The sequence below is a fragment of the Drosophila yakuba genome, chromosome 3L (genome assembly GCF_016746365.2).
Source record: "Drosophila yakuba strain Tai18E2 chromosome 3L, Prin_Dyak_Tai18E2_2.1, whole genome shotgun sequence".
NCBI classification, from domain to species: domain Eukaryota; kingdom Metazoa; phylum Arthropoda; class Insecta; order Diptera; family Drosophilidae; genus Drosophila; species Drosophila yakuba.
The window spans coordinates 13,110,493-13,131,654 of NC_052529.2; the positions used below are offsets into that span (position 1 = coordinate 13,110,493).

At 37.9% G+C, this 21,162-nt stretch overlaps 1 protein-coding gene across 4 annotated transcripts; it reads right to left on the minus strand.

Moving 5' to 3' along the window:
• Window positions 1-16,058: 16,058 nt before the first annotated feature.
• On the minus strand, window positions 16,059-18,338 carry LOC6533950 (clumping factor A). Of its 4 annotated transcripts, none has more exons than XM_002094614.4 (2): window positions 17,564-18,338; window positions 16,059-17,326 (listed from the first exon to the last, which is right to left on the minus strand). In XM_002094614.4, exons 1-2 carry the CDS (start codon window positions 18,236-18,238, stop codon window positions 16,109-16,111), a joined length of 1,893 nt encoding a protein of 630 aa, XP_002094650.1. In that variant the 5' UTR covers window positions 18,239-18,338; the 3' UTR covers window positions 16,059-16,108. The 4 variants fall into 4 exon arrangements, with proteins under 4 accessions (XP_002094650.1, XP_039230115.1, XP_039230114.1 ...); XM_039374181.2 differs by having other exon boundaries at window positions 17,555-17,643; XM_039374180.2 differs by having other exon boundaries at window positions 16,059-17,331; window positions 17,555-17,617.
• Between the last annotated feature and the right edge of the window lie 2,824 nt (window positions 18,339-21,162).

The following is a 21,162-nucleotide window of genomic DNA, read 5'->3' on the forward strand; positions in this document are numbered from 1 at the left end:
CCTCTTCCGTAAATACTTTAGAATAGAAGTATATTTCTTAAACTGACCTCTTCAATTTAAGTTTTCTTCAATTTTTACCTAGCTTTATTTGCAATCTCTTTAAAAAGTAAAAGTTTCTTTCACAAGCTTAAGAGACTCCACAAAAAACTTTACCTACGATTCCGTTTAACAAAATGAAGCATGCTATGAACGCAAAAAAATCGGAATGAAATATTGTACTTCCCAGATTTATCTACGCGTTAAGCGTTTTACCTAGTTCAATTGAATTCTGAAAAGGAACAGGCAAAACCGCAGTATACATTTAATATGTGAAAATTGCATGAAATATCATTTGTTGTCCCAGACTTCATTTAAGTATGGTTAATTCTGGTAAAATATAATAAAATACATGATAAAAATGTATAACTTATTTGAATGCATATACAAATGTTTACATTTTGTTCCATTTTGCAAGACAAATTGATTGTTTCTATCTTCACATTGTCCAAAGTCGTAAATCTACATGTGTAGATTTATGTAATTAAAATATAATATATGTATATGCAGATATATAATAATGTTTGAAAAAGCAATCCCATCAAGAAAAAGTGCAGTTATAAAAACAAGAATGTATAGTTTTTTAACCTGTCTCTCAATCTCTCGAATTTCGTTAATTAAGTTATATGATACCTATATTGCTTCATAATTCGTCACTCAAACAGACGAGACTTTTTACCGAAAGCGTTTTAATTCAATTAGTGTAAAAAATTGTGCGAATGAATTCCCAAACAAATCTTTGCAAACGGTGAAATGGAATATTTAAAATCACCATAATCAGATTTACGACAAATAACGGCCAAACGCATCAAATGTTCCCCACGTGCAGCGGGGCGTATGCGTAATTTTCAATTAAAATCTAGGAAACCAACGCCCAAAATGCATTTGCGATGACAGTTTCAGTTTCGGTACCATTGTCGTGTTTTTCTCAAATGACGGAAAACAATATTTTGAATTTGCGTGTGCGGAAAATGGCCGAGCAATAGAAGTGGAAATGAAGGCTCAAAGAGAACGACAAGGGTTTTCGCAGTGGGAAAGTGGGAAAAGCACGCATCGCAGCGTTGATAAACTGTGCATAATTTTGCATATCAAAAGCAAAAGCAGCAATTAAGCCTACATGCACTAGATGCACGAGAGCGGCATCATACAACAATTGCTTTTGATAGATAATTGCTGCAGATGTGTGGGTGTGTGCGTGGAATGCTTGTCCCTTTTACACACACACACACTCACGTATGCGCATCCTGATTTGTGCGGCACAAAAACGCTCCACACTCCGGTAATTTTCATAAAATTAAAGCCACAACAGATTCACGAGGGCAGGACAAAGCGTAAAAGCGACTTAATTGAGTCATTTATTTTAACTGAGAGTTATACATAAAAATGTATATTTCGAAAATTACTAAAGCTATAACTTAAGTAAAATCTATAAGTATAATATACTTGCAGGTGTTAAAAATTATATTTTTATTTAAGAGTTACAAACTTAACTACTTTTTTTAACATTATTTATCAATCATTTTTGACTCATTATTATTTATCAAAATTCTAATGCCACACCTCGCTTCAACGCTATATTTTGTCGATTTCTGTTTATGTATGCATCACATTTTCCACGCATAAAATAATTATAATTTCGTGCGTGCTTTGATTTTGTGCCACTTGACAATTTTCCATTGAGTTTCCTGTAAATATCAAATTGCAAACGAGCGAAGAACGAGTCCCTTATTATTTAGCCCACATATATATACATACATATGTACATAAAATATAATGAATATGTTTGTCACAAACGGAAAAAGCTTCTGCTGGGGCACATTATCACCAATAGCAACAGTTAATAAGTGTGGGAAATCTGCGTCCTTTTTGATGAATTTGATTAAAGAGAAATTGTGCTGGGTTCAGTGAAGAAGCAGACGTTTGTGTTTGTGTGCAAAAAGCTATCAAAAATGGGGTTCGTGGAACGGAGTTTTGATGAGCAATAAAAACACCTGCTATCGCTATTTGCACATACTTCGAATTTGGGTATCGTTCACATAAATCGATGTATGTGAAAATTATGTAATTATTTGCCATTTTTCGCCAATTGTGATATTTGGCCAATTTTTGCATTTTCGAAAACTGAAAAAATAGGAATAGACATAGTTAGCTATTTTTATTAGCAGCACAAAACTTTATTTTATTTTAGCTGTGCAGCGAGCTGTTTCACCAGATATGGCGAAAACAACGATTGAAAATATTAGATTTTTCACAAAAATATTTTTTAACGTAAATTGCAACCATTGTTTTTGTTTTTTCTTATTACCTCTAATCCTTACGTATCCCATCTAGACACTGTGTAATATTTTCTTTCCCTAGACTGGTAATTGCCATTATTTTGTGATTTCCCTTTTGTTCCCTTGGGAAAACACCATAGTTTTAATTAGTTTTCTAATTAATTGGAACAAGTTAGGCATGAGGTAGCTTCATTCCATTACTTTCCCCTGATTATTAACGTGCTTTCTGAGTCCTGGATGAGGTGCACCTAGAATGCGTGAGCTTTGTTTAGTTACTATGAAGTACTTGCGTAGCTGTTATTAAAAATTCATTGCCTTCGAAACCAATTAAATTTCTCATTAACATGCATGCAAAGTGCAAAAGAACACCTGCTCACATGTAATGTCACGGAAATCGAGACTTTGATCTTAAACGTTTCCAAGCACCTGTGTTGATTACACAAAACGCAACTATGTGCTGACGTCACAGAACTCTTGACCTTTGGCCTGAGCCAATAGTTTGAAGGTGGAGATGGGGCATAAAATAATCATGCCGCAGCTTTTAGCCAATTTGTGGCTCATTCATTAAAACCCGCTTAGCTGGCGAAAAACCAGTGGAAAAGCTGTGAAACGAGCAGAGAGTGTAACCCACATCATGCGGGTTGTTGACATAAAAATTACGCGCATGAAAGTCAACAGGGAAAATGAGTTAAGTCAACATCATAAGCTAGCGTCATTTGCGGAGTGGAAAACGCTGGAGAGGAAAACAGGAAGAAAAACTAAAAAAAAAGGCGCAGCGAAATTAAATTAGTTGCACAAAATGCTGCCGAGGCTTTATTCCATTTATGTGGGTCCACTTTTCAGAGTGAAAAGACGCTTTTTCATCTATGCAAACAATACGAAACGCCTTTTTAAATGGGTTAAATTAAGTTCATAAGTGTAAGTACTTACTTATGGAAGGATATTCACGCTTCGTCTTTCAATCTCTGACTTTCGTTATGAGCCAAGTCAGTTATTGACATAAAGCGGTAGGAAAACTGAAGTGCAAGTAAAGTAAACATATTGAAATGGAAGCGGTTTATTTAATCAGTTAATGAGCGCGAATCAAACAAACGATCATAATCAAAAGACGTTAAATGGTATACGACGCATATGTTTATATAGAGAGTTACAGCATTAAAGCGCTAGTAAATGTTTAATGACAAGAAATAAAAAAAGGTATAAGCTTTTTACAATTTCAGAAAACGAATCAACTATTAAAGTTAAAATAAACAACAATACCGCATCCAAAAATATTTCTGGAATACCACCTGTCTTTACCAAAGGAAACTTTCTATTTATTTTCAGTGTGTTTCAAATTGAGAGAAAAAGAGAGAAATGGACAAATAAACATTTTCAAGGGGAAACAGGGAAAAGTGTTGGTTTGGGATTCGGCTAAAACGCTAAGCTCTTAAGCGTACTTTTATTTATTTATATAAATCGCTTTTTATGACGGTTTGTTTGCAATGCATATTGAGAGCAAACTCGCCCATCGCGCACAGTCATATTTATATACAGTTCTGTACATATTTTTGCTAATATTTTAAGCTGATTTCCGCATGGAATTGAACGATAACAAAACAAGATATGCGACCACCATTATAAGCCAGATTTTTTTTTTTTTTTGAATAACCATAAACCAGGCTTATGGGCAAAAAAAAAACTAGCTAAAATGTAGCCAAACAATGAATAATATTTATGCAATGGCCACAAGGATTTAACAAAGTGATTGCAAAGCTACAAAAGTATTAAAATTATAATGCGAAAATGAATTTTAATTGCGAGTGATTTGCTAGATCTTTTCATTCATTTTTGGTTTTATTCGGATTTGAGCACAGATGACCCAGAATTCAATTGAAGGAATAATTGCGCACATAAATCAATTCTTGGCATTCGAAAATGCCAAATTTAAATATTGCACAAATATTATGGCCCAAAAAACAGTTCAACTAATTGGACCACCTGCCAGTTGTCAAGTCATAAAACGGAGTAAAGCGTATATTGAATAAATATAAAATAAATAAATAAAATATGGTCGAAAAGTGAGCACAGGTGAGTATTGCCAATATATACAAAATAACACCGCACCAAATAATCCAAAAACCATTGAAATTCTTCTCCATCTGTGTGAGGAAAATATACAAATCAAGACTCGTTCCTGATATAAAAATATGTTGTGCCTATTTTTTGGCACAGTGATGTCCACAGCAGCCGCTCTCGATTTATTCATATTTGAGCCAAATGGATGAGAAGCAAATTTAGGGCCAAAAATGGTTTTCCATTTTTTTCCGTTTTGTAAACATCGTATTGATGGACACCGTTTCTGATTTGTTGATTGTGTCAATTTAAAATGGCGTAAAAAATGTTTGCCCGATTTTATTGATTGCCCCGTGGACCATATGTTCTATTTTGCGGTATATGAAGCTGTTATTTTTTATTTTAGTATTATTGCTTCGTCACTAAGCCGAAATGAATATACATTTCTACGAACAGACAAATTCACTTGGAATAGAACAGCCACGTAAAGCCAATCAGATGAGAACACATAATACGTGTAGAAATATTTAATCGAATTTCTATTTAATCCTCGTCGTTTAATCTGTAGTATTGACTTGCTTAATTACTTTTTTGGTATATTGTTGGTAATTATGTCAAGCGTAACATGTAAACCAATTAAAACTGATAATATCAACATTAGCATATTTCCTGCTTAGACGCGACAATGAAAATGAAATTAATTTGTTTTGTAAAACGGTTAGAGCAAATAGTCAAGGCTCATTAATAAATTTAAGTTTAAAATTCGAATTATAATTAATTATTTAATTGCGATAATTATAAGCCCATAAGTTCATTGACTCACACTAATGGCCAAAAATGAGACTTTCAATTAACAATCAGCCAATTAACGATATCAATTACACAGGAATAATCAATATGTGTTATGGCAATTATGCCACTCGAATTGATTTTGAAACCGAACGTTGGATTGGCACTTCCGTTTCCGTTCTATTAACACACATTTCCGGTGCATTCATATGCAAGCATGTGAAATTTCGAAACCCACAAAATTCTATGTTCAATAGTTTGTTTTCTTTTATATTTGCTTTTCCCCATTTTTGTTGTCGATGCTGCCGCACTAGAAAAGGAAGAATGGAGCGAGTTTCAACTGGCGAAAAAGTCTGTAAATTAGTATGTGATATTTCGGATAGTTTGCCCTTTGGCCAAGCTAAACCGGAAACGAAAGTTGCGGCAGGGAAATGGAGGAAAGGGCTGGGTAGGAAGTGGAAGGTGGAAGTGGAAAGTGGGACAGTTTTGTGCTACATGACGACGGTCAAACCAATCTAACCGCAACAAAACCAAAAACGCAAAAGCAAAGCGCAAACTCCAATTGCAACTAATTTCTGTTTTATGGCCCCTCGCACACACACGCACTCACTCACACGCAGACACACACACACACATGCATGCGTGCTTTCACAAATACCCTCATGCACAACACTCTCGAACACGCACACATTCATAAAGGGAAAACTTTTGTTTGCAGCGTTTGCCGCAATGGCCGCGTGGTTGGATTTTCGATACGCTTTCAATTTCCTTGCGGGCTCAGATCACAGCAGCGAAAACCAAAATGCTCAATGAATCCGAACAAACGAACGAAAAAAAAAGAGCGAATAACATATTCGATATCTGGTTTTGTGTGCCAAAGAATGAAGTTTGGGATTTTTGGTTGGCCATTAAATGAAATTCAAAGCCAAACCCGTTCAAAGCGTACATAAAAAAATTGCAATTAAATGCCTGAATGATTTTAAAGCTCCATTATTCTGCATTTCATAATATATATCACTGTTATCAATTTATTCTTAAATATTCTGTGAATTCACAAATCATTAAAATAACAGTATTGGTTGTATATATGGATTACAAAAGTCATTTATGTGATTTTAATCTAGTAAAATTTTTTTTTTCAGCGTTTTAATCATTTTGTGGGTATCTTGATTGAATTAAACCATCTTCTATCTTAAAGTTTTAGTAGATCCACATAACAGCTATTTTTTAAAGTTTTAAAGTTTTTGTCAAAGTTTTATTCCAACTTCATGATAAGATTTCTAAACAGTTAGCACTCAATGTTCCTTTTTTGGATCATAAACTGCACTTTACAGTTATTGCAATGATAAATGTGGCACATCATATTTCAATTGTAAAGTGCAGACCATAAAGTGTGGCAAATGAAGAACAGTAGGACATTAATTAGATAGGAAAAGAATCCATCCTTCCCTCCTCGTCGCAATGCGTCAGTAAACGAGCGATTAAGTGAATGATGCAGAGCTACGGCAACACTCGGCGTATAATTAATTTTAAATGAGAACGGCACTACCACGTCCTGTCACATCCGTCCCCCCCACTTCCATCCACTCGTCCTGCAGCCCCATATGGGTCTGCCTTGTTGTCCTGTTTATCCCACATATCCTTAACTGTCCAACTCTGATGTGTCTGCATGAGCGTGTGCTGTGTTTGTATCTTTCCCTCTTTGCCTTTAGACGTTGACAGTTTTATAAATTTACCATTTGTTTTATTTACAACATTTTCGCATTGCAATATTTATTGTTTAATTATACTGCGAGCTTTAAAATTAATCACCGCTTTTTCAGACTGTCCTAGTAATTAACCGTATTGGTTAATCTTTCGTTCGTAGTAAGGTAATTATTATGGTCGAAACATGTTTAATCATTGAAATAATTTACAAATATTTTCACATTGCCGTCACAAGAACGTATAAACTGAAATAATATTCTTCACAATATAACTTTAAGTCAGTTTTTTCAAACTTCCTTCATTACATTTTGTTATGATGTTTTTATATTTATGCATTCTTTTAAAATCGAGATTTTAAAATATGTTTTATGGTTTTATTTGTACACCTCATTTGGAAATACTTTTTTGCTTTCAATACGTTTAACTATTTTGGCAGGTGATATAAATTGCTTTTTTCTAGATCTATTTTCAACTGACTCAATTGAGCTTGCAGTTGTCAAAAACAATGCCTTCAAAATATTTTTGCAGCTTGAATATTTTTCATATTTCGCATTTCGGCAGCCCTTGACCTGTTCCAAAATAAATGTGTGTGTAACGACCAAAAAGCCTTTTTGACTATTTTCGTCAGCATGTAAATATTATTTTTATACTTTTATATACCAAGGGAACAAGAACACACACGCACACACACTGGCATGTCAAAAAAGTTTACACTGTGCAAAGAGTTGGGGGCACACAAACACGCACACTTTGGTGTTGCCTGTTTATTCAATCAACAACAGGGAATGGGATGTCATGGGAGGGGCATGTGCTTTTTTGAGGAGGGGCGGGAACTCAATGCCACAATGCAGGAGGACATGACAAACGCAAGATGACAGTTGCCATGTTGAAAAGTGTCACAGATACACACAAGCACAAGCCCACTATCTGCTGAACTCACATGCATTCTTGTTCCCATGCCAGTGTGACTGCAAAGTTTTTCTACTATTTAAATCATGACAGTTTATCTAAGCAAAAAGTATACCCATCCCACTTCACTTTGACTTCATCTCCGACGGACGGAAGCCGCAACAGTTGCCACACCTTTTTGCAAAACAGCCAACACCACTCGTGCTTCAAATAGGGACTATCTCCATCAACCACCACCCACCACCCAACACCCACCACACAGCACACACCACCCACCGCCACATGGACCACAGGAATTTTCTCGCTGTTTTTGGCATCTTGTCAAGTTCCCGTCAGTTGGCCGCAATTTTCTTGTTTCTTTTCCATTTTACCAGCCTGTTTCCTTTCCATTTTAACTAAAACTTTGCCATTTCCATTGCGTGAGTGGCGTCAATATAACATTTCTTTTGGCTTTCTTTCTTCTACCTCATAACTAAGAAGTTCTGACCGGGAAATTTGTAAAACGCTCCCAACATCAGCATAAAAATCCAAAATATTTAAGTGCATTAAGTTTGCCTAAGCGAAATCAAAAGAAAATGTTAATTTTCCTTATCAAACTGAGGAGGTCGTAAATTAACGCCCTATGTAAATGACTCCAATACTGTATAGTATACTTGAAAAACTTTCCTACACACCTGCGACCCCATTAACCCGATAGAGTCGGAGCCCACGAGAAAGCCAACCAAAATGGATGCGCCAACTTGGCTAATCAAATTAGCGGCTGTTGTGATTTATAGACCGCGCCCTCGAATTTCCATCAGGCCACAGCTAACTTTTAATTTATGCAACTTAATTGAAATTCCATTAAAAAATCAGGCAAAACGAAAGCGAAGGAAAGCGTGTAACTAAATTTATGCATCCTTCATCATTTTATTGGGTTAGTTTGGCCAACTAGGATTTGTAGGGTAACAAAGGGTTGTTATAAGCCCAACGAAATGGGAAATTAAGTGATTGATTAAATTAGTGAAAAGTGATTTTAGTTCGAATATTTCGCAGTCCTCCCACAAGTTGTGCAGCTTTATTTTGGGTAATTTTCATTTCATAAATATCACCTATCTTGGGCATCCACTTTTCGACTATGTAACGAATAAAGCTTCGAATTTTTGCTTTGATGCGTGTTAGAAACTTTCGTGCGGTGCGTCGTGTTAATGAACTTGACTGTGAGGGGCAAAATCGATTAGCCAATTTCGCCTCCTGGGACTAGTTGAAGTTTTCAGCTGAATCCAGCCGCATCGTATTTCGCATTAATTAAAAACATGTCAGGAGCAGCAAGTGTAGAGCGCACCAAAAAGGAAAATGCCCCGCATAGGTGCAAGTCAAGCGAATTACGAGTATATACATTAAGTATACGCATTGTGTACAAGATAATTCTGATGCCGGAAATTACCAGGTGAGTCAACAATTCTTCATATTTTTTTCTGGTTTCCTCTGTTGAGGGGTTACCATTTTTTTTTTTTTGCCCCTGAACGGTCGCGTATCAAGGCAACCTTTTTGAAACGCATAACAATAACAAAAATTTGAAAGAGATAAAAGACTTGAACGTGGGCCGGAAAACGGAAATGATTATTTCAGCTCCTCCGCCATCTCATCTTTCTTCGCAAATGGTCGAATTGGGGGTCGGTGGGCGGGGCCAAGAAGGCGTTGCCCATTGTTGTCATTGCGCCATTGTTCCATTACTGAATTTTGTGCCGTTGATGCTGCTGCTGCAATTTCATTTGCCCCGGCCATCTTTTTTCTTGTTTTTTTTTTTTCATCTTGGCCGTTATCAGTGACAAACGGCCGGGGTCAGGTCGTAAACAGGGGTGGGGGAAATTGAGGGCTCCACGGTTGTTCGGAGAGGACAGGCACACAATTTACACATTTAAAATTCAAATAAAGTCATTTGCATGCAGACGAAATGAGCGGTTCGGCCATCTGGACACTGTCGCAACATATGCGACGCCGTCTGACCTTTGAACTCGACCCCTCGCCTCAGTGGATTTTTGTTTTTGTACATTTGTCATCATTAGTGACCCGACCTGGCTGGCAGAAACAAAAAATAAAAGTGCGCCCAAAACATAAAGGTAGGCCAAGGAATTTGCCGGGAATGCCTCGTGCAAAGTGGCTAAATGAGCCGACGGCCAGAACTGGCTTAGCAAAGTGGATTTTCTGTTGGAGTTCGGCAAGGAAGCACCAAAGGAAAGGTGCTTTATTATTATACAAATTTAAGAAGTGACTGAAGAATGTATATAAGGTTTGCAGAGGTCCCTACAGAAGTTTACTTAGGTTATCCTACTCAACAAAAAATTAACACTTCACTACATTTAGACCAGTAAGATGTTTAAACTTAATGCGCTGGTTTCATAAGGAACACAATTTTGCAACGTACCAATTTTATATTTTCCGTATCTATTGATTTGTTTCTGGCATCAAACTGAAACGAAAAACTAAGCTGTCCGATCAATGTATTGACAGGCTTCTCAAGCTATTTCAGAGTTCGCCACTAATCCAGACAAACTCGGCTTAATTACTTACAAGCAAATTGAAACCATAAATAAATAAAATGCGTTCAAACAAAAACTTCAACGGCGGAGAAAAAAAAATATAAATGTGGGGTGAAGCTGAGAGGGAAAATCAGCCTAATACCCATATTGATAACTTAAGCCAAATGATTTACGGCCTGGTCAATCAACAAGGAGCGGCGAATGCGGCCATAGTCCTTGGCTAAGTCCTATCGATTTGACTTTTGATTGATATTTGTATTGGGCTTACCGGGTATTTGGATGGGATCAGGCCAGGTTTGCCGGCATCAGGCATAAATCCTTTAAATGAAGTTAGAAAGTTGCTGCTACCGGAGCTTAAGAGTATCAATTTTAATAAATTTCCGCATGTTCCGCCATTAATTTCAGTTAATTTGCCATTTTTCATGCTTTGCCACACGACACATTCGGCACGCTACTGCCATTTGGCCAGGACCTTTGCATACAGGACCTTCGCCCGTACATCAATGACACACGGCGAAGAGGCACCGTAAATATCCTCGCAGCCAGCCAATATGTTTACACGCACAGGCAACTGGGAACTTGTGCCATGGCTTTGGCTCTTCCCTTTGGCCACGAGATTTCCGTTTCCGGTGGCAGGCTGGCTGCTCAATGGATCATAAATTTCGCAATGCATCGTAATTCTTTGCCAGGTTAAAGCGGCTTTCCAAAAACCAGAAAAAGGGGCAGAGAAAGTATGACAGAGAGAGAGTGAGAGCTACAAGTTGGCCATTTGTTGGCGCTTTGGCTAATAGTTTGCAAAAGTTTTCGACTACCCATTCTGTGCTGAGATGAAGGACATCAGAACGACTGGTGGAATAAATATTGAAATTGCCCGAAAAGAAAACTTTCAAGGCACTCTCTCAATATGCTACAAAGCAAAAACTTTTTCAAGGCAGACGGCACTTGCGATTTTGAAGTTTCTGCGCCTGACCAGAGCTAATTTTCCCAGCCGATTAATTATTCAAATGGATAAGTAATCTCCCATTTGGTGGGTAGTCTCTCGGAGTTATGCTTTTCTGAGAATTACTGCGAAGAGGGTTCTATTCTGAATGGAGTTTTAAGCACCTTTTTGCCGAGAATTTTACCTATCCACCTTGGCAATTCCCCCAGCAGAGTTGGCTTTAAACAAAGGCAGGGCCAAACACAGAGTTCGATGTTCTGTTTTCGGTACTTAACATTGAAGTGCTTTCCGGTGCAATTGTTTCGCAAATGCGTGGAGGCTGAACTTTTGCGGTCCTTGGCCATTGACCAGATGCTGCTCTATCGATTTTATTCCCTTTATGATGGGCTCTTACCTGCCAGGGATTATGGATGGCTCTTTGGCCGGAACTTAATGGAGATGAAACCAAATTGTATGTGGAGTCCTTTAATTGGTGGCCAGAATACATAATGTTGAGTATAAGCATTGTTGTTAAATTGAGGACAGTCATACGATAATAAATATAAGCAGTTAATAATACCAAATAAATATTATTGCTGCACTTTTGTTTAATTACGCTAAATCATACTTATTTATATTCAGATTTTTAGCTTCTCTGTAACAAAAAGCTAACATTTATGGAGCAAACAATATTGTTGAGGTGTCACAAACAACCGGCGGCGTTTACAAAAAATTGAAAACCCAAAAACACACAAAATGAGAGATGGCCGCAAAAATTATGCGCAGGAAAATATTTTGATAGAGGCATTAAACTCAGTGCCGCAAGTATAGAGCAAAAAGTGAAATCGAAACGCCTGAGGGCATATAAAATGCACACAGCTCGCACTGCAAAACATACTCGTTTATCATACGAATTATTCAATTGAAGCAAAAGCAACTGCTGCATTTGGCAGCCGAAAGGATTTTTCAGGTGGCTCCTTTTTTTCCACATTTCACCCCTTTTTTCCCCCGGTACCACGATCTTTCGGCGGCGTGCCAAATATGGAGAACCCGATAATGACGCGGATGATGAACGCCTGCCACAGCCACATTCCCATCAGCAGTGGTTTTCGCATTCAAGTGGCCTTGGCGGTGATTTAACTGCTCAGCGACCGAGTGAAATGTTAAATCAACTTCGACTTGCCATGGAAGCAAAGGGATCGAATCGGAAACTGGCATTGGAAAATCCATTGACCAATCCACTCTGAAAGAAGAACCGCGAGTGTAATTAATGTTGAATGAAGTGGCACTGCATCCGTTCATCGGGCTGTAAATCTAGCACAATGTGTGTAGTTTCGCCTTGACAGATGCTCATTGAGGGTTTGTTAAAAAAAGGAAATAAAATTGCAAAAAAAAGGAATATTATCGGCAGCTCAGTTTTAAATGACCTTAATTATCCTTGGGTAACTTAAATTAGTATTAATTTTTATAAAATCTGCGCCACAATGGCTATAGTGCCATCATACCCATCAAAACGTGTCAAATTGACCGCAGCCACAATTAATTCTGCACTCTTTCTGCTCCTTTTGCTCATGCGGTTTCTAATTAAGTGTTGCCGATACTCAGAAAGTGCAATTTCGCCACACCCAAGCTCACAGACACACACACACTAATGCTCAATGGGCTAACCAGCTCCAACGCCAGATGGCGCTAATGAACTTCCGCTGTCAAATGAAACGCTTGCCATGCAAATCGCACCATTTTCAATAATTGAAGACGCCTGCCACCGCATTGTTATTATCATTTTCATTTTGTGCTTCCGCCACTCGACAGTTTTTACTTTTCCTTGGCTCATTCGAATTTTTTTGTCATTCTTTTTGTGCTGGGGAGTTCCGCACATGATTCACATCCGTTTAACGCCATTTTCTTCTCGATGGCCCCGGAAAGTAGGCAACAGTTTTTTATTCGTTTCGCCTGTGTTGACGTTCATTTGCTTCTTCTTTCGGCTGAAGCCGGCAAATTGCTCGCATTTAAATGCAAAAATTGTCGGCACGTCTAGGTGTTCATGATGTCCCACCTGTCCCAACACCTTTGCCCCACCGTCACCAATTTCTTCCCCTCCTCTTGGCCACCGGAAAATTTACTGCTGCGCGTGCGTTTTCATTTGCTTTTACTGTCTTCGGTCTATCTTTCATTTTGCTTTGGGTTCCCTCGCGTTTTTTTATTTTATTTATTTGCCCAAGATTTATGTCACATGCAGGAAGACAGGGCTGTCGTAATATTTTCGCACGAACACACACACATGCACACACCTGTGGGTCACATACGCAAACGAGAGGTGTTTGTGTGCGTGCGCGTTATGAATATGTATGTGTTCATTATGAAACGAGTGGATGGGGTGGCTGGGCGGAGTTTTTTACAACACCGGAAATGTTCCACAACTTTGGACTGGCATATGAATTATATTTTAATCATCCAGTGAGATTCTGTCGGCGTTTTCACATTTGCATTGTAAAGGCTTAAAGAAGGAGGCACATGATCTAAGCTTTCGAGTTTATTGAACCCTGGCTATGATGATATAGGCAAGGTAGACAAGGAAAAAGCATTTTTTTCAAATTAATAAATACTACCTAACAGATATTTTAATTACTGTTTTGTATTTGTATATATATATAAAAACGCTTTTCAGGCACAAATATCCAAAGCAGGATAAAGAAAATGCAAACAAATGACCAAATTTCAGAAACAATTTCATTTCATGATAATCAAAAGTCCACTAACAATTTAAATATGAAAGTACGCTAATGAATTGCAGTTAAGTAGTTGATATTTAATGGCAATGGCAAATGATTTTGCATATGGAAAGTGTCATGAAATTTGCCAAATGAAATGTTGAAATTGGAAAATTTACGCCAAACTGCACTTGCAAATTGTGAATTGCCAGTGGCTGGGACTCAATTGCCTTGTATCGCAGTGAAGTAAAGTGCTTTGGGCCCGGCCTCATTTGCCAGGGGGTCCTGTCACATTTTCAGCGAGTTTTCCATGGCCAATTCCAGTGCGCTTGTGTTATGCGTTACGTCCGATTTAATCTGCCGTCGGAGTCCTAACAACATGGCCAACAATTAAGCCGTGCGTGCAAATTCGGTGCAAATTTCCTATTTATCGGTGCCTCTATTGCCAGCCATTGTTGCTCGATGGCGAAAAGGACTCGCTGCATTTGGTCCTTTTTGAGAACCGCAGACATCCGAAAGTATAGAATCGATGCCGCTCATGGGTCGCCATAGCTTTTAATTCAAAATACCAGTGTGCTAATTTGCTTTCGATGTTTCGTAGCAATAATGTCTAATTACTAAGCCCCTACAAAGTGGCACAAATTTTGCATCTATGAGCGGGTTACTCTGTGGGTCATTGGCTCTCGGTTTCATCCTTAATCTCTTCCATTTCCTGATTGAAGTCAAATGGCAAGCAGAGGCGAACTTAATGAAATGCCAGCAGTAAACGAACAAGCAAACTGGAGTGGGAAACATGTGAGCAGGAAAAGCGCATTTAGCCAGTGAAGCAGAAGAAAAGCAAGAAATGTGCTGAATGAAGCAGAGGGAAAAGCGTTTTTCTTTCAGGGTTCTTGAAGTAGGGTTCTTATGAATAGCTCACCTGTTGTATAAATTTGCCAACATATACTCGTAGTAGGGAAAATCTTAATGAATTGTGCAATTCCGCACACATCCAAGATTTTTAATCTTCTTTAAAACTGTACATTTACACATCCATTTTCGTAACCGGATATCAATATATTACCACTTGCCTTAACGGAAATTAAGGCATTCCGAAATATTCCTAAGCAATATATCAATTAGTTTTATTAAGGAATTCGTCGGGACAGCAAAACTGCCATAAATCATTATACTAAGCTCACAAAATAAATTATAGCTGCCTTATTGGACAATAATGATAGCCACCGGAAATATCAAGAAGATTCGAAATATCTGACAAATAACAAGCATTTACATTTTCACTTACAGCTAATGAACATTTTGGATAAGCTCCAGTTTCGACAAAAAACAAATTGTAATTAGCAAATCGTGCAATCATTGTAACATACACGAAAACAAAAATTTCTCTAAAAAGTTCTAATTAATTTGCACTCTGTGTTTCGGCATTTTGGAGTAATATATCACAACAAATGGGAAAGTTTTCTTGCATGGTTATTATTAACAGCGCAATATCAACGAGTTTCCCTTTTATTAGTGTTATAATTAGGTAATAAAATATGTGTGGTAAAAAAAACTTTTGAAGCAAGTTCCTACACTCTGATTACCTTTAAAACATTTCCAATCATCAGTTCCCGTCAGTTAAACCCTAACCAACTTCTCAGCAAGCTGACCTCTCTGACATCACAAATTGCAGCTCATCGTCGTTGTTGGCCATGGCTCACTGACTTTTAAACCAATATGGAAAGAAAAATACAAATGAAAATAAAGTAACGAACTTGTAGCATGCAGTACAAACAAGTGAACAATAAAACCACTTAAAAGGCAAGCAGCAGAAAATTTCCCTCAAAACCCGAGAGCCATCCAGACACCCACATATAAAAACTAACACGCAGAACAGTAAAAGCAGTAGAAGGACTGGCAGGATACTCTGAAGTAGTTAGAGCAACAAACAGGAGTAGTCAGAGTGTCTGTCCTATATAGAAAGCAAAATAATTGGCGTGTCAGACATTTTGTTACGCCCAATTTAAGTGCTTCCTTGTTGGACACTAAAAATTGCCTTTTTTGCGAGAAGTCGTACTTCTAAACCAAATCTCCTTAAAACAAATGCTTACCGGTAACTGTAGGCATAAAATAAAAATTTACTTTTAGCATAAAATATAATTTAACAATATAACATTTATGTGTAAGCAATAAATATAATTTATCTCAGAAATATTCGAATGAATCATCCGTTTCGTAAACCTCAGAGCTTATACTATCTGTTCGGGAACACACCGAAGAACCTTTACCGGAATATCCTGCAGAAGTCGTGGCGTATCCTGTTGCGGATTCTACAGTGAAATCGGGATGGGAGTCTGCATTGGAATCTTTAACGGGTTCCCATTCCAAATCACCGGCAAAACATTTGGGGGAGTCCGCGAAAGAACTTCCACTGGAATCTGCAGGGGAATCTGCAAGTAAAATTCCAGGCGATTCTGCAGAAGAATTTACAGGGGAATCTGCAGAGGAATCTTCTGGAGAATCTGCAGCGGAATCTCCTACAGTACTGTGCACAGACCCTTTGTCGCTGTCCGAAAGGGAATCTGTTGAGGAGGTTGTAGCCTGGGATGGATCACCAGAAGAATCCGAATCGGAATCAGAATCGATATTGGGCTTAGCAATTCCACCGGCAGACAATTTATAAATGATCTTTTCCTTTGCCAAATTGATTGTATGTTCCGATTTTGTTTCCCCTTTAACATTCGTGGCGAAATCGAAATCTTCGAAAGAGTCTGTACCTTTCGGTGTAAAGTTATCTTTCCCGGCTATGCTTCGCATTCTATAACTATCATCACTATTGGTTGATTTGAACGCAATGTCATCAAGGTAGGAGTCGACGTATTTGGTATTTAAAAATATCTCAGAGTCCAGATTGGATTGCTCATCGAAATCATCTGTAAAGTTTTTTGATGTCGATGGTTCGTTAATCGTCATTTCTTCACCATCATCATCTTCTTCCAAAAAGAATTTGTCAATTTCTTCCAAAGATCCCACCAATATCAATCGAGCTATAAACCCCGCAGGTGACTTTTGGATTCGCCGCAGATAGCTAATAAATACGTTTGGGGAGAGCAGGAAGTCACCGTTCGCATTGAGAAAATCTGCATAAGGACACTTTGGATCCCGAATCCACCTGCGATTGTCGCTTCCCAAAAATTCGGACTTGAAATCCATATAATATTCGTGCTGGCTCAGCATAGCATTGTATAGATGGTGGCACAGGAAATCCGCAAGTTCTGGTCGCAGATCTTCAAGATTTTGCGCCCGTTTAAGAAGAAATGCGGGCGGCATCATATGGAATCGTACCAAGCCCAAGACACGGGGAATGTAAATTTTGCGTATCTGATAGTTTGATATCAGCCAGAGCAGAGCCGAATAAAAAATCTGTACTGGATAGATACATTAGATAGATAAAATAAAATACAGATAATGGGTGTTGAAAATTTGAACATTTCAAAATAAAATAGTTTTCAATGTATTTAAAATATTAAATAATAATGATTCACAACAAAAAGTAAAAATACATTTGACTCTATTTTTAAATAGGTTTATATTGTTATTTAATATTTACTCAAATGTGATAGTTTGCTAAATAAAATTAAGACTCAGTACCTTTCATACCTCAATCTCACTTTGCACAGCCAAGTAGCTGGAACTCAGCAGAGTGCACGCGCTTTCGATATCCAGCCTTAGGAACTGTCCATTGGCCACCAGGACGAGGAAGGACTTGCTCACCCTGGACAGCATCATAGCGGCCATTTGGGTAGCACCCATGTCTCTGGCCTTCAAAAAGCAACTAAATGCCGTCAGCTCGGAGTGGATTCTATGGTCGTTAAGATGCTCAAAGACGCACTTGATCAAGGAAGTGCAGTGCAAAAATCTTGCAGCGCCTAGGAAATCCAATATCTTATCTTGTGGACAATATACCTTATTACTAGTCATCCAGGCATAGGCCAATTCAAAGAATTCATTGCTCATTGCGTCATTGGGAACCTTGATTACGTCACCCTTTTTAAGGTTCTCGATGAACCCCTTGCAGTAGATGCGGAGTACAAACACCTGGCACTTGTAGACTGTGTCGCCAACTATTATATAGGCATGGGGACCGATATTTCTCTCGAGGGCGAGCTTCATTTTCTTTTGCATGGGAATCTTCCTGTAAAACTCAATGTGACTGAAGCGAATGTGCTGCATATGATGGTTCCACCTATCAGTCATGAACTCGGACTGAAATGACGTGTGCTTCTTTTGGCTGTCCCTCTTTATTGTTGGGCCAACTGGCTCGGGTATATCCATTATGTGGAGTAAAGTTTAATACTAGAAAATATACAAAATCATAGGAACAAAATGTAACGCTGAAATACTTGAAAGTGTTAGAAAGGGAGAACTGATGACTTTTAAAACTCCAAACATTGATTAAGTGCCTAACCCTAACTTAATATTAACAGTTTTACATCGGGTTTAATATCTGTATTATTTAAAACAATGACGGCACAAATCGGCATTGCCTTGCTAAGTGGTTATCAAAAATACTTTAATAATGTCATTATTTGAATAATGTCATAGACATGCCATCAATATTCATAGGTGAGACTAAAGAATTCTTACAAATTAATCAAGTGCATTCAGTTGGCATATTGACAATGTCCCTGCCTTTATTTTCATTCACTAAATGCTGCCGTGCGCTGTTCGATTAAATTAAAATTCATTAATTTGCCATATTAAAATGGCATTAATTAAATACCAAAACGGACGACTGGTGAGTGGGTGCATTTATATGTTAATAGTCATTCGATGTGGAGTAATAAATGCAAGTCACCCGAACAACAAAACCTCGACGTAAATCACCATTCTTGCATGCTTAATTTAATCAGCAATTCATTCGCAATCAATCTTTTATTGAAATAAAAAAGTGCGCGCATTAAGCGAATAATACAGGTATTTCTTTAATTTCCAGGATAATATATTTGCTTTTTATAACATTTTTTAAGTAGCGAAACAGTTTCTAATATTTGCCTAAACCTCATTTAACCTCGTTTGAAAAACAAACTAGCAGCTTGGTAAGAGCCGCTTTGCATGTCTCCGCAACATTTAGCATACCACGGCATATAATTACACACACACACATACAAACACACGCTCGCACATACGAAAACACAATATGTCGCTGCAACTCTGCGCACTTCCGCTTAAAACCTTTTACTTCCGGCTGACAGGACTCGAAAAAACGTACACAACTAGCCCGAAATAGCCAAACTTTATCCGTACATTGCATGTGCCACGCAAATGCAAATTTTATATACCCACTTGCAATCGTCTTTTTGCCAAGGCTCTTCTCGATTTAAATTTTTGTTAATATTAAATGGCGTGAAAGTGTGCCACACAGACACTAAAGCCGACTGCCTCAGTTGCGGATCGTGGCATCAGTGGGGCATTATCGTCGTGTAAGTTATGGCGTCAAAAAGCAATCAATTTTTAATTTTGCGTTTAATTAAAAATGCAGCCGGGGCGCAATTAAAATTATCCCCTGCATTAAACATACGCCGTTTTCAGGACAGGAGGCACGATAAAGGCTCGATTTGGGTGTTGGCCAACTCGAAAGTTAGTCGGCGCTTAAATGACAGTAACCAAAATCTGGTTTTGTTGCAATCAATCATGGCCATGTCGGTGGGTTGGTGGGTCGGGGGGTCGGTGGGTCGGTGGGTTTGTGGCTCGGTGGATTGGTGGGTCGATGTTTCATTGGTGCTCGCTCAGCATCATCGGTAATTGGAAATAGGTGGCATCGTCATCGTGATTGCGCGGTCATCGTATCCGCAGCAGCATAGACACGACCTGACACTCACTACTGATACAGCACTTTTTATATTGCGGTCAAAATAATATCAGTATCACTTGTAGAAGTCAGAAAAAGTTAAAAATATACTAAGAAAGTAAATTACCAAGCAATATTTGTTTTAAGTATTAATATTCATACCATATTTGTATTACCAATTTTCAAATTTAAACAAAACTTAAAAATTTCGCTAATCGCATTCATCTGAATTTAGTTTTAATCAAAGGTATTGCTTATTTCCGTTAAAAAAATTTCCCGTTAACACTATTTGTATGACCTCAGCTGTACATATCAACATTTATCACTGGCACACAAGCAAATGTTGCAACTGCGTCGCGGTTGCGGCCCTAAAAGTTCGCTGCGGACATGGAGCGTTCATTTCAATGGGTTTATTAGCATGCCACTGTGGCGTATGAGTGATATTTCAATAATGAGCATTCAATAAATTGACAATAATTATCGCCGGACATCATATGACCAATTTGTGTCGCTTCCGAACAACCGACAATTGCCGCATGGTATATTCGATAAACAGTAGGCATCACATATATTCAAAAGCAATTACCTTTCACATAAAGAACACGCACTAAAGCAATTATAATACGAAGACCTGGAATAAAATTATTTTAATATTTTTGTCAGAAATTTTACAACATACACATTTGGAGTGGTAGAACATACACGCTTCAGGAAATGTACGATTGAATCAGTTGAAGTAGTATCCACTGTACAAGCTTGTTAAATCGACGAGTTTTTTAACCTGATTAACCCGTCAAGATAGATTGACAAGCATTATTCAATTGATAGATAAAGTCCACCGCTGACAGCCGTTTGGATTTGCGTTTAGCCTGCAGATCAAAGGTGTTGACTTAGCCTTTTGTCAAATCACTTTCCATTAATTTTGTCGGCCGGGCGGCTTTGAAAAAATTTGATTACCCAAAGCGGTGGGCACGTCTGCTGGCTAGAAATTACATGGACATGAAATTTAATCATTCTAATTTGTGGAATTTATGAAGTTTATTGCTCTCGCTTAATAGACACAAATGCTAACAGATTTTTCAGGCAGCAAGTGCTGGCGTTATTTCAAGTTGTCCGGGGCTAAAAAGAAAACCATCCCATTACCCCACTTTTATGGCATAACGCAGAATTTGTAATGCTCTTTAGCTACAATTTGCACAAATATTTCTTATGCCAGTTAACATATGAATGAAGATATACGTATTTTTTTAAAATGTGTTTATCTTTAATTTTTCATATAGTTGGTAAAAATTTAACAAGAGAGCAAACTGTATTCCATTACATTGTATTTTAGTTTTTTTTTTGCCGGGAACCCACCAACATTATTTCCTCTCCGTCGCATTTTTTGACGTTTTCCGCAGTCGTGGTT